Source organism: Gambusia affinis, linkage group LG07 (assembly GCF_019740435.1).
Source record: "Gambusia affinis linkage group LG07, SWU_Gaff_1.0, whole genome shotgun sequence".
Lineage (NCBI taxonomy): Eukaryota > Metazoa > Chordata > Actinopteri > Cyprinodontiformes > Poeciliidae > Gambusia > Gambusia affinis.
The window spans coordinates 9,471,474-9,488,326 of NC_057874.1; the positions used below are offsets into that span (position 1 = coordinate 9,471,474).

The 16,853-nt window shown below is 38.2% G+C and overlaps 1 protein-coding gene across 4 annotated transcripts; it reads right to left on the bottom strand.

Moving 5' to 3' along the window:
• Nucleotides 1–571: 571 nt before the first annotated feature.
• Nucleotides 572–16,756, bottom strand: fam219aa (family with sequence similarity 219 member Aa). 4 transcript variants are annotated; one of them, XM_044122880.1, is made up of 6 exons: nucleotides 11,250–11,584; nucleotides 11,075–11,171; nucleotides 9,886–9,979; nucleotides 9,213–9,293; nucleotides 5,805–5,880; nucleotides 572–4,066 (listed from the first exon to the last, which is right to left on the bottom strand). In XM_044122880.1, the coding sequence occupies exons 2-6, from the start codon at nucleotides 11,109–11,111 to the stop codon at nucleotides 3,908–3,910; spliced, it is 447 nt and encodes a 148-aa protein (XP_043978815.1). In that variant the 5' UTR covers nucleotides 11,112–11,171; nucleotides 11,250–11,584; the 3' UTR covers nucleotides 572–3,907. The 4 variants fall into 4 exon arrangements, with proteins under 4 accessions (XP_043978815.1, XP_043978813.1, XP_043978814.1 ...); XM_044122878.1 differs by lacking the exon at nucleotides 11,250–11,584 and adding an exon at nucleotides 16,464–16,756 and having other exon boundaries at nucleotides 573–4,066; XM_044122879.1 differs by lacking the exon at nucleotides 11,250–11,584 and adding an exon at nucleotides 16,464–16,752 and having other exon boundaries at nucleotides 574–4,066; nucleotides 5,826–5,880.
• Between the last annotated feature and the right edge of the window lie 97 nt (nucleotides 16,757–16,853).

Here is a 16,853-nt window from a genome sequence, read left to right on the forward strand (position 1 = left end):
AAAAAAAAAAAAAAAACGACTGCAGACTTGTTTGGGAATAACGATGCAATACAAGGAAAATCTGGAAAATACACAGAGCATTGAGATATCCATTATTTATTTTTGATATGTTGCACTATACACAGAACTGTAACACTGTTCAAATCTAAATGGAGCCAGTTCACAATCATGTCATGACAAGCATCTGACAGATGAAAAAGCGTCTGTTTCTATAGAAATTAATTCCCACAAGTGAAAATAAAGGGGAAAAAAAGAAACACAAAACTCATTATTCTGGACTCAAGGAGTAAGTGAAGCTGTGCCTTAACCAGCACAGGACTGGCTTTGAGCATTCAGGTGGACGGCAATTATGTCATGTATGCACATCCAGTGAAACGACAATCTAGATCAGGGGTAGGGAACTCCAGGCCTCGAGAGCCGGTCTCCTGCAACTTTTAGATGTATCTCAGCTTCAACACACCTGAATCCAACAGCTGAATGACCTCCTCAGTGCAGTCAGGTTCTCCAGAGTCCTGCTAATGACCTCATTATTTGACTCAGGTGTGTTGAAGCTGAGATACATCTAAAAGTCGCAGGAGAGCGGCTCTCGAGGCCTGGAGTTCCCTACCCCTGATCTAGATGGAAAAGTAGCATATGGCACCCCCTCTCCTTTTCATTAGTAAAAAGCCTTAAAATCGACTCATCTTTTATCACAGAAGTAAAATTTCCAACTAAATTCAATGTACTATTTTTAATTTGAAAACTTTTATTCAGTCGGGAAAAACATTGCATGATAGGAAGTACTTAATGCACACTTTGCTTTCTTCATTTAATCAGTTGTCTTGCAACTTTTGTTAGTAATGAATGACTTCCTGTTTCCCCACTGTATAAAATGTGCAGCAGGCGGCCATTTCCCTCATTAAACTGGAAAGATAAGAAAGCTCGCAATTTCAGAAAGACAAATGTGTTAATCGACATAAGTCAGGAAATTACTACAAGAATATAGCTTCTCATCCACATCTGCAGTCAGAACAGCTATTAAAGCTTTGAAAAAAAAAAAAGGAAAACTAAAGTTAAAAAGGTTGTACAAGAAAGCAAGTTTATGTTGTCACAATGCCCAGTGATCAGAAAGAAGGTAAAACAGATTGTGGATGCACTGATATGACCGATTGCTGTTAAGGTCAATAACTGATATTTACTGATATGCAATATATTTCCCCAATCTTTCTACACTGTGAAGCTGACATTGCTTCTCCGTTACAATTAGCCTTCAGTCCTGCGCTCCATCCCTGCTATCTGCTCAACCAAATGGTGAAATGCTAAATAACACATCAGCTAATAGCAGATACAATGTGCTTCACTAAAAGAAAACTGTAAGGCTTTTAAAAGAAGTACACCAGTAATTTTCTGTGGTAGAATATGCTATTTCAATAAAAACAAAATCATTTTAAGGCTTTTTAAAAATTATTTTTAACCAGAGAAGGCGCCATTGTCAAAGAAACAATTTGTCTCTCCTGTCATCTTTTGTTATTAGTAGCTAACAGTCCTTTAGATTATCTCTACCCGTAACACCTGATAATGTCATTAGGATGGCTTAATCAAACAAAGATATGCAAAGGAAAAAAAGGTGCAATAAAAAACAAAATACAATTTTCTCTATTTTTACACTATACAGTACCATAACTTAATGTATTTGTATATGTACAGTACACACCATCTCCATTCAGTGAGTCAACGACTATCCTGTTGCTTTTGTTCCTGCTGCTTCGTAGATTTTTTTTGTATTAAAGTGTAAAAACCCTAAAAATAACAGGATTAGTTTGGACCTATATGGAGTTCAACCTAAAACATACCAGCTGAATAGTTGGAATAACTAAAGAAGGTGTAACAAGTTTAGACTTTCCAAAGTTTAAACAAAAAAAAAAAAAACACTGCAGTGTTAACACATTGGTTCCCATCTACTTTTTTTTTTTCAATCTGACCGGGACATGAGGATCCTTATTTTCAAAGGTGTAATAACAGGGAGATTGTGTGTGAGTGGTTCAGATATTAAGTAAAAAGTGTAGATTAATTCTAAAGAAAAATTAAGAAGTTCTTATTGAGATACTTAACTACAAGAAGAATGGCATAAAGTATGAAATGACAACAGTTTCTGGCGCTACAGGTACAGCCTTTTGTCCATAAGATGCACCCTACACAAGCATTGGCATCCCTGGTAAAGATGTGTACAAATGAAATACATCTTTAGGACCCAAAGATGACACATTTTACTACTGCTCTCAAATTACTATTATTAAATGTCAACGCATCTGTCTCATTGGAGTGGCTTCTTTTCTTGTACTTTACATTTTAAAGAGTCCCAAATGACAGTTTTTGAGTCTTTCCGCAAGGAGTTTTTGTCCGGATACCCTGGCTTCCTTTCGCAGTTCAAAAGTATTCCTGTCAGGGTAATTAGTCTTACTAAACTGACCTCAGGTCAGCGTATGTGTGTGTGTGTGTGTGTGGGCGTGTGTGTGTGTGTGCACGCAGGCATGGGCGTGTGTGTGTGTGCGTGTGCATGCATGGGTGTTGCGCCACTGTACCACCTGTCAATTAACCACTAGAAAAGCTCCGGCCCCGCTGCAAACAGGCAAGTGTAAGGGATGGGTGGATGATATTCACACATCGAAGAAGCCTAAAGTCACGGGTTAGTAATGAAACATTCCTAGAAAGTGTTTAACTTGAAATATATGCATGTATATTAGGAGATTCTTCAGCTACATTTTATTTTATATAAATTAAATTTATATAAATTATGAAATTTGAAAGATTGATTAATTTGTTTGTTTGTTTTTTTAATCACATCTTTACCGGGGGCATTATTATTATTATTTGGCCACAGTTCAAACATCAGTAAATAAAACTAAAAACATACAATTCTAAACCTCTGTCTTCATTCATGTATACAATCTATGACGTAACCTTCAGTGTGTGAGGATGCTGTGACATGGATTTACGCACGATGTGTGCTGCCATGCTTTTCTCCCCCTACATCTACTAAAATGGCAGTAGGTGAACCTAAATATGACGGACGATGTTCCGTTTTACAAAGCACACAATGTTTCTTCAATACACGGAGTTGGCTGTGGATTAAAATAAATATCTGCACATCTGGCATCAGGACGCAGTGTAAACAGGCAACATGCATTTTTCTGCTTCTTATAACTAAATATAAAACAGATATAAGTAGGACAAGATCTCAGTATAACAGACTGACTGGTAGCTTAGTGTTGAGAGGGTGAGCACTAGTGTTTCATTCACGCCGCTTTTTTTTTTTTTCTGGGCATGACCAAACTCACACACGTCTGGTTCTCACATACAGGGGAAGACGAAGCAGACCAGGTGAAATAAATGAGAGAATTGGAAAGAAAATGGCCTCGTTCAAACTTCTAATGTCCTATACTCCGTCATATTGGATCGCAAATTATACACCAGGAGAGGAAGTGGAGTGCCTGGACAGCCCTCCGACAGTAACGACAAAAAAAAAGCAATTTGGCCAATTCTTTCTTGTCCCTTCTTGTCGTTTCTCCTCTTCTGCAATGTTGCACAATCGTTTTATGCAAAAAACCAAAAAATTCCCAAGCAAGAGCTACAACTCGAACAAAGGAGAAACAAAAGTAGCATTGTTTTCTTCGAGGTAAGGTCTCTGCCATGAGTTGAATCCATCCCCGCTGAACCAACATCGCAGACGTAAGACACACAGATCCTGCCATAGGAGGAACATGCACAGGTACTGTACATATTCAGTTTCCTCCGCCCCCATTCTATTAGTTTTGCCTTTGCCTGTTTTTCAAGTCGACAGTTGTTGTTGTTTTTTTCCCTCCTCGATGCCATTCTGTTCAGCAGCTGGCAAAAAAGAACATTTAGGGATGAAGGAGGAGTGGGGCAGCTACTGGATCTGACAGGCTGTGGAGGGAGCGGCCTGGCAGCACATGCAGGTGGGGTTGACTGCTTTAGGGGGGATCAGATCCAGGTCCTCGTCGTCTGGGATCTCGTCAAGCCGGTAGCCGTCCTTCAGGAGCTGGATGTTTAGGTCTTGGTTAATTTGCTGCAAAAAAATATTTAGGAAAAAAAACAAAAACATATAATCGTCAAAACTTTAACACAGTTTTGCCGAATATACTCTGTTGACCCTAAGCTAAACTTTCAACATTTATAAACAGCAAAAGCAACAACTTGAGAATAAACAGATCAACAGCAAAGACTCTAATTCAACTGACTCAAGATATCGAATCTGCATTTAAAAACAAAGTGTACAATGAGGTGTTTACAGTTTATCAAAGAACTTCTGATACCACAGATAAAAAAAAATCTCACTGGAAAAAAGGAAATACAATAATTTTAAGGAGTAGCAAACACTTCAGAAACTACCTTGATGAGAAAACGCCACAAATGAGATCCCACAGGGTTCTGTACGGAGGCCGAACTTTCATTTGCAGATGACACAGATGCAAAATTTGGGTGCGCCTACTAAGAATCTGCTCTCATATATACACACAAATGTACGTACTGTAATTTCAGGACTAGTGAAGTTTTGAACGTGATGTCACTCTGTCCACTCCGCTGTGATGGACATCATCATATTTCCAACTTTTGCAAATGCCAACGCCAACCAGGTGTGTAAGGTTCACAGACAAATTAACTCGACTCGAACAAGTAGAAGCCATGAAAAAACTGGCAAAAACAACTTAGGCAAACAATTTCAGTTGCTCTGTTCAATACTCCCGTTTTGAAATAGTCGCACATGGTCAATTGGACACGCCTGAATATAAGCCACACCCACTAACTTTAAGAAAAAAAAAAGTAGGTATTGTACTTGTCTTTAAGCCCCTGGTGTCCACATTGCAACTTGAGATATTTACACAGATGTTTTTTGTTTTTTTACTTTTAATGAAATATGTATGCATTTTCTGAGCACTGTTTGCAACAGAGCTTCTTAAAGAGAAAAAAATAATAATACAGTAGCCTACAAGGAAAAATCATTGATCGCTATCTTCATCTTGCTCCTATGCACCAGAACCACTAACGCCGTCCTCTTCACTGTCAGAATGGAACAGCATCACACACACTTCCTCAATCTCTCTCTTGATGCAAATTTGCTCGAGACTCACGCAGCAGTGCAGCTTTTCGAAACACGCTGGAGAAAATTCATATATGAGCCACATTAAAGCACATAAAATAAAGCAGTGGCATGTAGTCCAGACATGACGGTACGTATACGTTTTAAAAGCTACTACTGAAAGGTTTATATATTTCAATAACTCAATTCATAGTGTAAAACAAAACTTGTGCAAAATTTAGTTTCTTGAATATTTAGTTCAAGAAACTAAATATTTCTTGAACAAATAAGAAATATTGCTCATAAAGTAAGTACTGTTTATAGATGTTAAATGATGAATCTGCTCATTTCAAATTAGATTTTTTTTCCTAACCTTTACGTTTGATGAATGGGTCGTTTCTTTGGTCTTTAAGTAAACAAATGACTGGAGCAAACGAAATGAAATAAAACATAAAAGCAACCACATACAATCAAATTATTATGGCGATGAGTGGACGCCACAGGCTGAAACCAGGAGATGTGCTACATACTAAAGAACAAAATGGGACGAGGGATGAAAATCGTGAAGCAGTACTGACACGAGCGCTGTGTGGAAACAGACAAAGTGTTGTATTTAAATGAGTGCACATTTGTGACCCAGTGTGACAGAGGAGGAGGATGTAAAACAAGGCGATGGTTGTGGTTTGCCAAATGGTGCTGTGAAACAATATAATATTTGTATAAATACCTGGTCCCTCAGACATCTCACCTCGGCTGAGGAGTATCCTGATGAAGAGTATCTGGACATGTCGAAGTCATCATCACTGAAAGACAGGGAACATCTTATGTGAGACCCCAAAAAGATGCAAAAGGTACCATAGAGAAATTACTACATAATAAGAATTTTTTTAAGTCGGGGTTCCTAAGAAGGCTTTCACAGAAAGGAAAAAAATAAATCAATTTTTAAGGTAACATTTTGTACTCTAATCTTAAACTCTCACTGTCTGCTCTAATTGCTCTGTCATGGTTATGTTTCCTGTAGGTAGCCCTGATGGGATTATTTCCAACAATAAAGTTCCATATTCACTCCATGGCTGCATTAACAAGTTGAGCAGGAAAACATTGTTCACTGTTAGAAACAGAAACTGCAGTAGATACAAACTGCATCATGTTTGTAAAAAATATTGTATTTAATTACTTTTTCAAAACACAAAGTGAGATCAGAAACATTTTCAATATTAGACTGATTAAGCAAAGATGTTTGTGAGGAAAGAATAAAGAAAAAAAAGGTAGTTTATATACATTTTTTTGAAGTAAACAGTACACACATGACTATTCAGCATCACTTTAGGAAATTTCCCGCCACCTATGCAACCCCGTACATGACAAACTACAATCCACTGTTTGTTCTGACACCTTTCTGTAAGAACCAAGATTTTCTTCTCCAGAAGTCAGAGCTACAGTAGCTCGTCTGTTGGATCGGATCATGCGGGTAAACCACTTGTGAGTCAGTAAGCCTTGGTGGTCCAGGATCCTGTTGTTCACCAATGCTCCTTCCCAGGACTTTATTGTTGGCTGTATGACACTGGAAATGTCTCGCATTATCTTCGGTTTTGCTCTAACTCAATCATCTAGTCAGCAGTTTGGTAGCTAGCAGACTCTCTCAAATCCTTATGCTTCTCCATTTTTCCTGCTAATAAAACATCAACTTTTAACAATGAAACGTTCACCTGCTGCCTAATACAGCAGACAGCACATATTTACATAGACTGTATAAATAGAGACAACCTGTCTGTCTTACTATCAGATATTAAATCAGATATAAAATCATGAAAAAAAAGAAAATATGGTTTTTGAGAAGTAGAAAACCTTCAGAAACTACCCTGATGAAAGAACATCACAAATGGGATCCCACAAGGCTCTACACCCGGGGTGAAATGTTTGTTTGCAGATGGTGCAAAGAAGGCTACAAATGTTCATGACTTTGAGTTTCTTGCCATCTAAAGGTTGCATGGTGATCTGTGTCAGTCTATAAATGTGTATGCAGTTGTGAATTTGAATGAGTGAATGTGGCTAGCGTATATTATTTTTGAGTTGTCAGTATGACTAGAAAAGCACAACAAATTTAGACAATTTCAGTCCATTTACTGCTCATACCATGAGGTAAAAGGTACAACTTGGGCGGGTTGGGTCGGGGTATCACTGTTCTTGTTGTTTATTTTCTGGTTACATAAATGATAGTTGGACAGTTGTATTCTGGAATTTATCTGTAACTGCAATCTTGTTTGGATTCACCCACTGATGATGACAATGTAGAAGATCCCAATGCCAGCGTCAACCGACACCAATTGGTCATCGCCGTCTGATCGATGTTCCGGATATCATTGTATTTTGATAACTGACCTGCAGTTTTGTTAATTTGTCGAAAACAATAAATATATTAAACATAAAAGGTACCTCATGGTACCACAGGCATGCATTTTAACACAGGCATGTTAAAATGCATGCCTGTGGATGCATTTTAACAGGACACCTGAAACAAGCCACGTTCTTGTGAGACATCTTGGGAAAAACATGAAATAAGCCAAGGTATTTAGAGGAGACCTCTACAAGTCTGGTTCATCCTTGAACCGAAGGATGAACCAAACTTTTAGATGTTTAGAAGTTTAAACATCTAAACTTGTAGATGTTTAAACAATTGTTGTGAAGACGGTACATGAAGATGGTATTATGAACATTTAAGTGAGAAAAAGTTATTGCTCCAACAGAAACTTGAAAAGTCAAATTACAGTTTGCAAATGGACTCAAACACAAATTCCTTCTTACTTGGATACATGTCCTGTGGTTTGACACAGCTAATACAGTTTAAGGGTTTGTCTATAATGACTATCATTAAATTTAGAAAAAAAAAAAAGAAGAAAACCTGAAAGCCTGTAGACACGATGGTATTGCAGTACAAACAGACAACGTCATAAAAAACATTATGTACCAAGCCATGTATGTGGGCAAAGGTAATACCAAACAGCATTTCAAAACACAGTGTTCATGCAATTCACATTTGTATCTCTCTGTATAATCTTATATTAGCGATTAGAGAGGCTAGCATTGCGAAAACCACTATTCACTAGAGAGTATTGATTCTCACCTAAACTTGATATTTGCTAAAGGTGTCTCACATTTCCAAATCCACTTCCGTAATAGAAAGAGATTGAGAGTTTAAAAAGCTTGAACACCAACCCTCCTTTTTGTACTTTAGTAGTATATTTTTAAAGAGTTTCTTACATTTTTATGGCTTTACTTTTAAACACTCAACAGACAGACCTCCAAGACGTAATCTTTGAGTCTCCTTTAAGTTAGGCAGTAACTTGGTAGTGGTGTGTTAACTGTCAAATAAAAAATCTAACTGAAAATAACCCGATTCTGGTGAACTGCTGATGTCGCAACGCATCTCTGATCTTAACACACTAGCAGAAGAATACAAGAAGAAAAGCATGAAAGTCAAGAGTAAACAAGGTTTTAGAGCCTACAAAAGATACTCTACTGGGCTCAGATATGCAGAAAAAATTCAAGGCAGCTAAATTTTGGTCAGAATGATGAAAATCTGAGAAGAAAATACAACAATATCACAGAAATGCAGCCAGTTAATCTTTTATCTCACAAGCAAATATGTTGATCTTGCACTTTAAACAACAGTGTAACACACATATTACAAAAAAAATAAAATAAAAATGGGTTAAGTTGTGAACAAGCCAGCTAGTCAGCGAATGTATGATGTAAACTCTTTGGATCAATACAAATCTTGTTTTAAAGGATTTGGCATATACAAATGAAAGAAGGGGTCCACAAGTGTTGGGACTCATCTGGCAAATATACAGACCTGCTGGTACATGGGGGGTGGAGGAAGAGCTCTGATAGATCTGCTTCTGCCTGTCCAAATCCTCACCCTGCTGTGCTCTAATCCTGAGCCCTGGGAGAAGCTTTTCCCCCTTTTTTAGGACAATTTCTGTTAAGAATACAGTCAAGTCGCTCCACGGATTAGCCCCATATACACAGAAGGAGGTCTGCAAAGTTTAGCCAGATTCTCTAAAGGGCACCACCCTATAGTTTACAAAGTGACTTGTCTGGCTATAGGTTATTGTAGAAGTGGAGTGCTTACCTGTCAGTGTCCAGCGCAACCAGAGGCTTCTCATCCGGGCTCTGGTCTAAAGAGGAGTAACCTTTGTTTGGCACGACCAACCTATAAAAGAGCACAGCCATGTTCTTAATTAGAAGTGAAAATTTGAAAACACATTAAAAAAAGCCATCTTACAACAATCACTGCAAATATTCACATCATATAACTGAGAAAAACAAAAAAGCACCGTAGTTCGAACCATGAGATTATCTCTTCCCAAAATTAATTGCTAGCATTCAGACAGCAGAAAGGGCAAAATTATCTTTTAGCCACAGACATTTTGGGTTCACACCAGTGGGCAGCGTTTCTCATATTCCCACTAATCCACAAGAGAGTGGGATTAGGTGCATGAGCCACTTGTCAACGCCGCAGGCTGTGCTGGGTTTATGCTCAGTGGTTGTGACTCCTTCATCACCCTTCATGCATTTCTTTTTCTTTGAGGAAGCCTTGCTGTGTACTGAATGAATAGGTTGCAACGTTAGAAAATCTAATGGCGTCTCCGGCTGACGTGAAGCAATTAATGCCCTACAAAGCAGGATGCACTGATGTCATGATTTGCATTTCAGTTGTTTTGCAGTATTTTGCTGTGTTACTCAGCATGCCAATAACCTGCTCAAAAATTAGAGCGGAACAAAGACGCGAAGGAAGGTGCTACCTTGTCCTGGCGTTTTTCTTGGGTTGCTGATTGACAGGACTTCCCACAGTGCCATTCTTCACCGAAGCCTTCCTGGCAAGGTCCCTCTGTTTCTCTAGGCAACAAAGGATGTGAAGTCATCAGTAAATAAATCAGCACAGCAGGACACATTTTCTAGAGTTGTATCATTTGGAAGGGGGGAAAAAGTGTTAAATGAGTGAGTGCAGCAGTATTCGACTTGGTAGTGAGCACTGGGAACCACTGTTACCCGCTGCTTTTGGGCTGCAATACATTTTCGCGTCTGTTAAAATATGGGGTTACACTAGGGTAATGTCATTTTTAATCTTACTCAGATATAATACAAGAAAACTAAGATAATCTGTGGATGGTAATCAATACAAATTCTAAAGCTTCTGAAAAATGTTTTTTTTTACATTTTTTAACATTTTTGCTCTAGTTGAATTTAATTTAATCACAGAATAAATCCATATTTCCTATTCTCAGAGATTTGTTAGACAACATTAGTGAACAAACAGCACAATGAAGACCCATGAACGAACACAGGCGAGAAAGTCTGAGAGAAAGCTGCACGAAGCTTAAAATTTGGATTTGGTTGTTAAACAACATCCCAAAGATCTGCAAACCGACAAACACATGGCCGTCTACTAAAACTGACCGGCTGGGAAAGGAGAGCGTCAATCAGAGAAGCAGTTCTGGGAGTGACAGCTCAGGTAAGGAGGATCTGTTGACATGATAATTGTTACTATTAGTAAAACCAGTTTTATGAAAAAGTGGTAAGAAGAAAGTCTTCGTTTAAAAAAAACGCATGAGAAGTCTCATTTGAATTGTTCCACAGCCTACTTAGGAGACACGGCTGAAATGTGCATTAGTTTGGTGTCCATTTTAGGCCCCTTTTTCTTTTTTTAACACGCAAAAAAATGGAAGCCAACGTCTAAAGACTAATCTTTTACACCTCTTGAATATTAGTGAATTTAAAAATAAATTCACTAATATCATCTAAGAAATACTATGTGACCCCAGTTCCTTCACTTTTACAGACCGTAAAGCACTCCTCATACTGTGGTATCCCATTTCCTTTATATAGCTCCTCACTCACCAGTTTGTTAAAAGCCTTCCATTTATAATGGCTGCTCATTGGTGACCCCTGTGTTATAAAATGTGTGATGATTTCCAAGGGGGGCAGCAATACCTATCTGGACTTGCAGTGGGGAGGGCTTGTAGTTCATGGCCACGCTCTCTCCTTTAGGATCCGATGCCACCTCCAAAGTAGAGGACGCTGCTGGGTCCTAGGAAAAGAAGAAACAACCACTCAATGCAGAAAGTTAGCTAGTAACACTAACACCCACATCAACAGTTGGTGTTACCTCAATTTATCAGTGCAGAACCCTGTTTTTAAAAAGTGTTAGGTGAAACATCCATACATTTTGAAAGTATAAACACAGGCGTTATGATGGTTGTCGTTGTTAATGAGCGTGCATTTCACCAGAAAGTAATGGCAGACACAAATCCAGCATGTTCTAATGTTTACACTTAATTTTGCCTATGCAAGATTCCTAACAGGGCAGTGCTGAAAACCAGCTGGACTGCTCCAGTCTTACTTAGAACAGAGGAAGCAGCATACACAAATCCCACTGACATATTAACATCTTGCTGAGTCAAAACACATGGGAGTGTTTCTAATTAAGATTATCTTTGGAGAACTTCTGAATCCTATTTGGCCAAGATTTATTCCCTTTCAGAGCCATCTCCAAAACGTTTTGATGGTAGAAGGCCACTGATAATTCGGACCCCCCTTTGACTGAGTTGTTGTTTTTCGAATGCTGAGCAACTAAATATCGTTTTTTCATCAACTGTGTGAAGTGACAATACGTTCCAAAACGTGTTTCAGAGGATACTGTGATTTCCACTAAAGCCACAAACGATATTTCCCAGTAGTGTTTGCTGAACATCTAAAGGTCAGAGAGATACAGCAGTGAACATCTAAGTCAGACTCAAAAAATTTTAATCTGATTTATCACACGCCAAAACAGCTTGGGCAAACAGTCTTCTTCAGGGCCTGTTTGTGCCTCTACTTCAGCTGTGCGTAGCAGCCTTGGCTGAAGCATCGATAGGCATGAATGTTCAGCCTATGCTGGTGGCTCGGCCTCTTTTGTGCATAAACGAGTGGTGATGACGTGGCAAAGCGGCCATGTAAAGGAACAGAGGGGGTTGCTGTTACAGCCATGGCTTCCCCAGACAGGGAATGGGGGGGAGCCAAGATGTGTTTGGCCTGCTTCAGTCACAGAGGGCGCATTATGTTGATTCTATAGGCGTCTCCTTGTTGCACTCCGAGGAACTTCGCAAGTCACATGAGTGCTGACTATCAGGCAGTCGGGTTTCAATAACGCCAGCGATCTACTCCTTTATTTCAAAGATGTTCCTCTGAGCACACATAACGTGTGGAAAGTACTCATTTTAAGAAAACCTACAATTTAGGATTTATAAAATAAATGAATTATAAACCCAATCATGTCTTTGTTTCATAAAAAGACATCAAGCTAGAAGCATCCCTGAAATTAAGTCAACAAACCGTCGCTTTAACTGTAATGAGAAACGCTACCTCGATTTGGGCCAGTATCACAAACCGACGGAGCTCACTGAGTCTCACGAGGGCTTGATGAAAAATTCACGAGAAATTAAGCAGGGATAGTGAAGAGCTTATTTTGCATATAAATTTTTATGTTACACAATTTCAAAAAAATGGTCAAGAACAAACTGGCTTCACAGCTGATGATAGGTGCAGCAACAAAATATAAGGCTTCACAATACATTACTATAAGTGTCAATATAACATTACAGAGAACTCTGGAATGTTTCACAAGTAGTGGATGGAGGTTGATAGACATTTACTGTGCTTAGCATAAGAACTTGCTACATCTTAGTACGTTATCAACACAAAACTCTTTATGTAAATTTTATGTTAAGGCAAAAAAACCAAAAAACATTACATCACTGTAAAATGAAAGGAAAATGGTAGGTTTAAACAATTAATAATTAAAATATTTTGTTTAAACATCTGTCATGACAATAAGAGCTAAAACCTTTTTGTTTTTGGGGTATGTCATTATCAAATTTGCTCATGTACAGACTGACATTTTTACCCATTCTTCAATAAATTACTCACACTTTATCAGATTGGATGGAAGTGCTTATAGACATTACTTATTAGAATATTTAACTCGTGTTCTAAACTGGATCCAAGTCTGGACTTTGACTGGGCCACTCTGACACACAAATACAGTATGTTTTGTTGTAAGTCTATGATAGCAAGGAGTGTTTGATAAAGATCATGTAGAGGAATCAGGCACCAACTCTGCATATAATCCTGTTACTTGTGAACCTTTCCTTCTATACTGCATTGTATTTGTTCAACCAGAGCCAAACCTCACAATCAACAGAAAAAATATATTTAAACATCTTATTTATTCATATTTAAAGAATTAGGTAACAGTGCCCTGCAAAGACATTTTCTGATAGATTTGAGACTGATATGTTGACTGAGATATGATTCATGACTGATAAGATTTGGATGCTTATAAGCACAGCCTTATCAGTTGCTCTTGGCCAACTGAGAGTCTTTATTAAGGCCAGCTCTGATGATTTAAATGTGTTTCCATACTGAGTAGTCTGTCATCTCCAGGAATCCAGACCTGGAAAACAAAAATAAAGGCAAACTCCATACTTCTCCAGACTGTATAGAAACCCTATTGTGAATGCATTTTTAAGGTTCAGCCTTGGACATCAGTCTGCATCGCTCTTCTACCTTGCGTTGGGGTGTCAACTTCATTAATAGCCTCATCTTTATCCGTCAGTGATGCTTTTTTTTCCCTTACATGGGAGACTTAACGAAAGCTGCAGCTGTGAACATGATGCCCACAGACAGGTGGAAAAAGAGAAATCTCAACACAAAAGACAAATTAATCCCACTGCATGAAGCACGAGTATTTCCTTTCAGATGGCAGGCCCTTTACTTTAGATGATTAGGCTTACCGCTGTGTTGTTGTTTTTTTTTTTTTTCATTATTATTCCTTTAGCGCTTTTCACCAGAAAGATATAATAAGGAAATGGTGTGAAGTAAAACAGATTTTGTACTAAACCGTCTGTGCCTGATATTAATTTATTCTATTCTACTTCATTACTAGAAAGCAGGCACACAACGGAAAATGAATTTAGAAGTCTTTGTAAAAAAAAAAAAAAAAAAAAATGTTGATAATGATAACTTGGAATTCCTCAAAAGAATGATTGACATGAAAATTTTGCCCTTTGAGAAATTGCGGCGTGGAAAAAAAAAATACTCAGAGGGGATTTAAAATAACATATTAAGCACAGAAGGGGCTCAGGTTTCCTCCGTTAGCATCTGCTGTGCAGATGTAACCTGAACTATAGATAGGGCAATGGCACCTGGGGCAGTTCATCTTATTTATGTACATTAAAACATGATATACAGCCTTGACCTACAGCATAAATTTCCATACAAATACTCTCCCTCAAGATGTTGTGTACACATTCAGTGCTTTGCAAAAGTATTCATACCCTTCTAGTGATTTCACATTTTGTCACATTGCAACCATAAACATCAGGGTTTACAATAACTTAATTTAAAAATTCAAAATGTGTGTGATTTAATCTCAGCATAAATTCAGCGGTTCACTTGAACAATACAACCTTGATTTTAAAGCCAGATCTACAATATAATGGTTTGCATTAAAGCATATTCACAAGACCCAGTCAAAGCCCTATCCTAGTTCCAGCTGGGAATTTGAAGCAAAGCTTGAAAATATATGTTCATAGAAAAACTCCATCCATTGTGATTGATCTTCAGCTTTTTAGAAACGGTAAATTTCCAGAACAGTCAGGAGAGATGAATACAAGCCACGCTATTCAGATTTTCATTTGTGAAATAAAAAGTACCATGTATCTTTTCATCCTTTATTATAATTATGCAAACGCCCAAGGAAATATAGTTGGAGCTTATAAAGTGGAGGAATGTTAAAACAGGAGCGAGAATACGTTCACAAAGCACTGTGTACCCCTCAGTGTGTCACATTTATCTGTTTGTCCTCCTGTTCACATGCTGAAAAGCTACATGGCTGCTGACACAGCATGAACTCTAAGCAATTGGTAGGATTACACATTGCAGCCACCCACTGACCAATCCTAGTGAAGGATGATACATCATGTGATTACTGAAACAAACGAATGCTATAACAATCTTCTAACAATTGCAACAACATATAGTACAATATGATTATGAAAAGCAGGGGCACATGAGCATAAACCATGAACCATGGTTTATGGTTCACGATTATAGAGATTTTTCATGCTCTATAATGTGTGGTATATATATGTTTTTTTGCAATTTTCTTTTTCAGAAAAAAGCAACATAAAAAGGGGGCAGGTGATGATTACTTCACTCAATATTTTATGTAAGAACTATTTCTGTGTGAATTTGGCAGGTGCCAAGTGCATTCATGCAGCTTGGGAAGCACAATGGGGTTTATTAGCATCAAAATGCAGGACCATGTGTGCCACAGCACCTGCGATCTTGTTATGGTTAGTGTGGAAGCGTAACCGGAGCAATTCTTTGAGAGGTTAGCATAAGACAATACTAAAAAGGATCCGGTGTTGTTTGAGTAGGGCATGATTATTAAAAGAATGCTAAGTGAGAAAACTGCAGCTACAATCCAAAAATCTGAATCTGGATAATCTAAAGAAATCTGAGGGGATGAAATATTCACCATGTTGGATGGTGGGATGCATCCGATTGCTTTGCTAGAGCAGTACAGAATTAGAACAGGATGAGCACATCAAAATTATTTATAAAATAAAACTATAATAGCTAGAATTTATAGAGTAACTCTGCTAGGTGTTCAAACTGAAGTGCAAATTAATGAATCCCATTTAAATTTATTTAATTATGTAATAACAGACACAAACTTTTTATTTGCAAAACGAACTGTGAAAACAGTTAGCTGTTATTTCACCAATTTGGAGCTGGAGCAATTGGTGTAAAAAATTTGGAAATATCATTCTGCATTGCTTCGCCTGACGAGTCCAGCTCACGGCGAGGACCCACTTCACGCGATCTTTTGGTCTGGTACCCATCCCGACCAAAATAACACGTCAGTCGATGACGAAATGTAAAAACACTAAGCTATGACAGCATTGATGTAAACAAGCGCATACGACGTGGGCTTTAAAGACTCACGATTTTGATTAAGTGCGTAGTTAAATTACTCAGATACAGAGGGTGGGACGTGCGCTTACTCATTAAATACTACGCGGACATTTTTATTTTTATACTAAATAGGGAAGGTGGTAATCGGCATCCTTTTCTTTTTATCTTTAGTTGGTCGCTACATCCACCCATCCCAGGTTCCACTGTATCCCAAAGCTGCAAATTACTATACGTTGCCTCACCAACATAATATCGTAACACATCTGTTACAATCGGCCATAGAAGAGAGAAGAATCTCTTCATTACAATTCAGTAAAGATTCATTTGCATAATACGATGGGTTTTGTCTTTCCTCTCTTACCAAAGGCTGTGTCTCTCCGTTGACAGGAGGCACTTGGAACCTGTCGATTTCTTCCATCATTTTGGCAAACTGTGACAAGACAAATTCGGTAATTTAAAGATAAATGATCAGTTTAAACTGAACTGATGTCGGTTATTGATGCTCAGTCCGTCGGGATCCTGCGTTTATCAGCATAATAGCGGCTCCTTTTCCTCCATCCCGCTTGACAGAGGTGACTCGACAGCAAAGCGCCAGTAGTACCGCCCTACTTCCGGGTGTATGGAATATTCATGAAGATCTTGTCCAATCACAGAGGAAAACACACGGAAATACGCAGATCTGTTATTTACTCCGTTCTAATCTAAATAGCAACCTGAGATGTTTTAAAACTCATGTATTATTTTTCAAACA

Coding starts and splice junctions, on each gene's coding strand:
- fam219aa (XM_044122878.1), bottom strand. CDS start 16,523: ATGATGGAAGAAATCGACAGGTTCCAAGTGCCTCCTGTCAACGGAGAG. Junction 9,294..9,885: donor AAGAAAAACGCCAGGACAAG/GTAGCACCTTCC, acceptor GCTCTTTTATAG/GTTGGTCGTGCCAAACAAAG. Junction 4,067..5,804: donor TGAGATGTCTGAGGGACCAG/GTATTTATACAA, acceptor ATTTTTTTGCAG/CAAATTAACCAAGACCTAAA.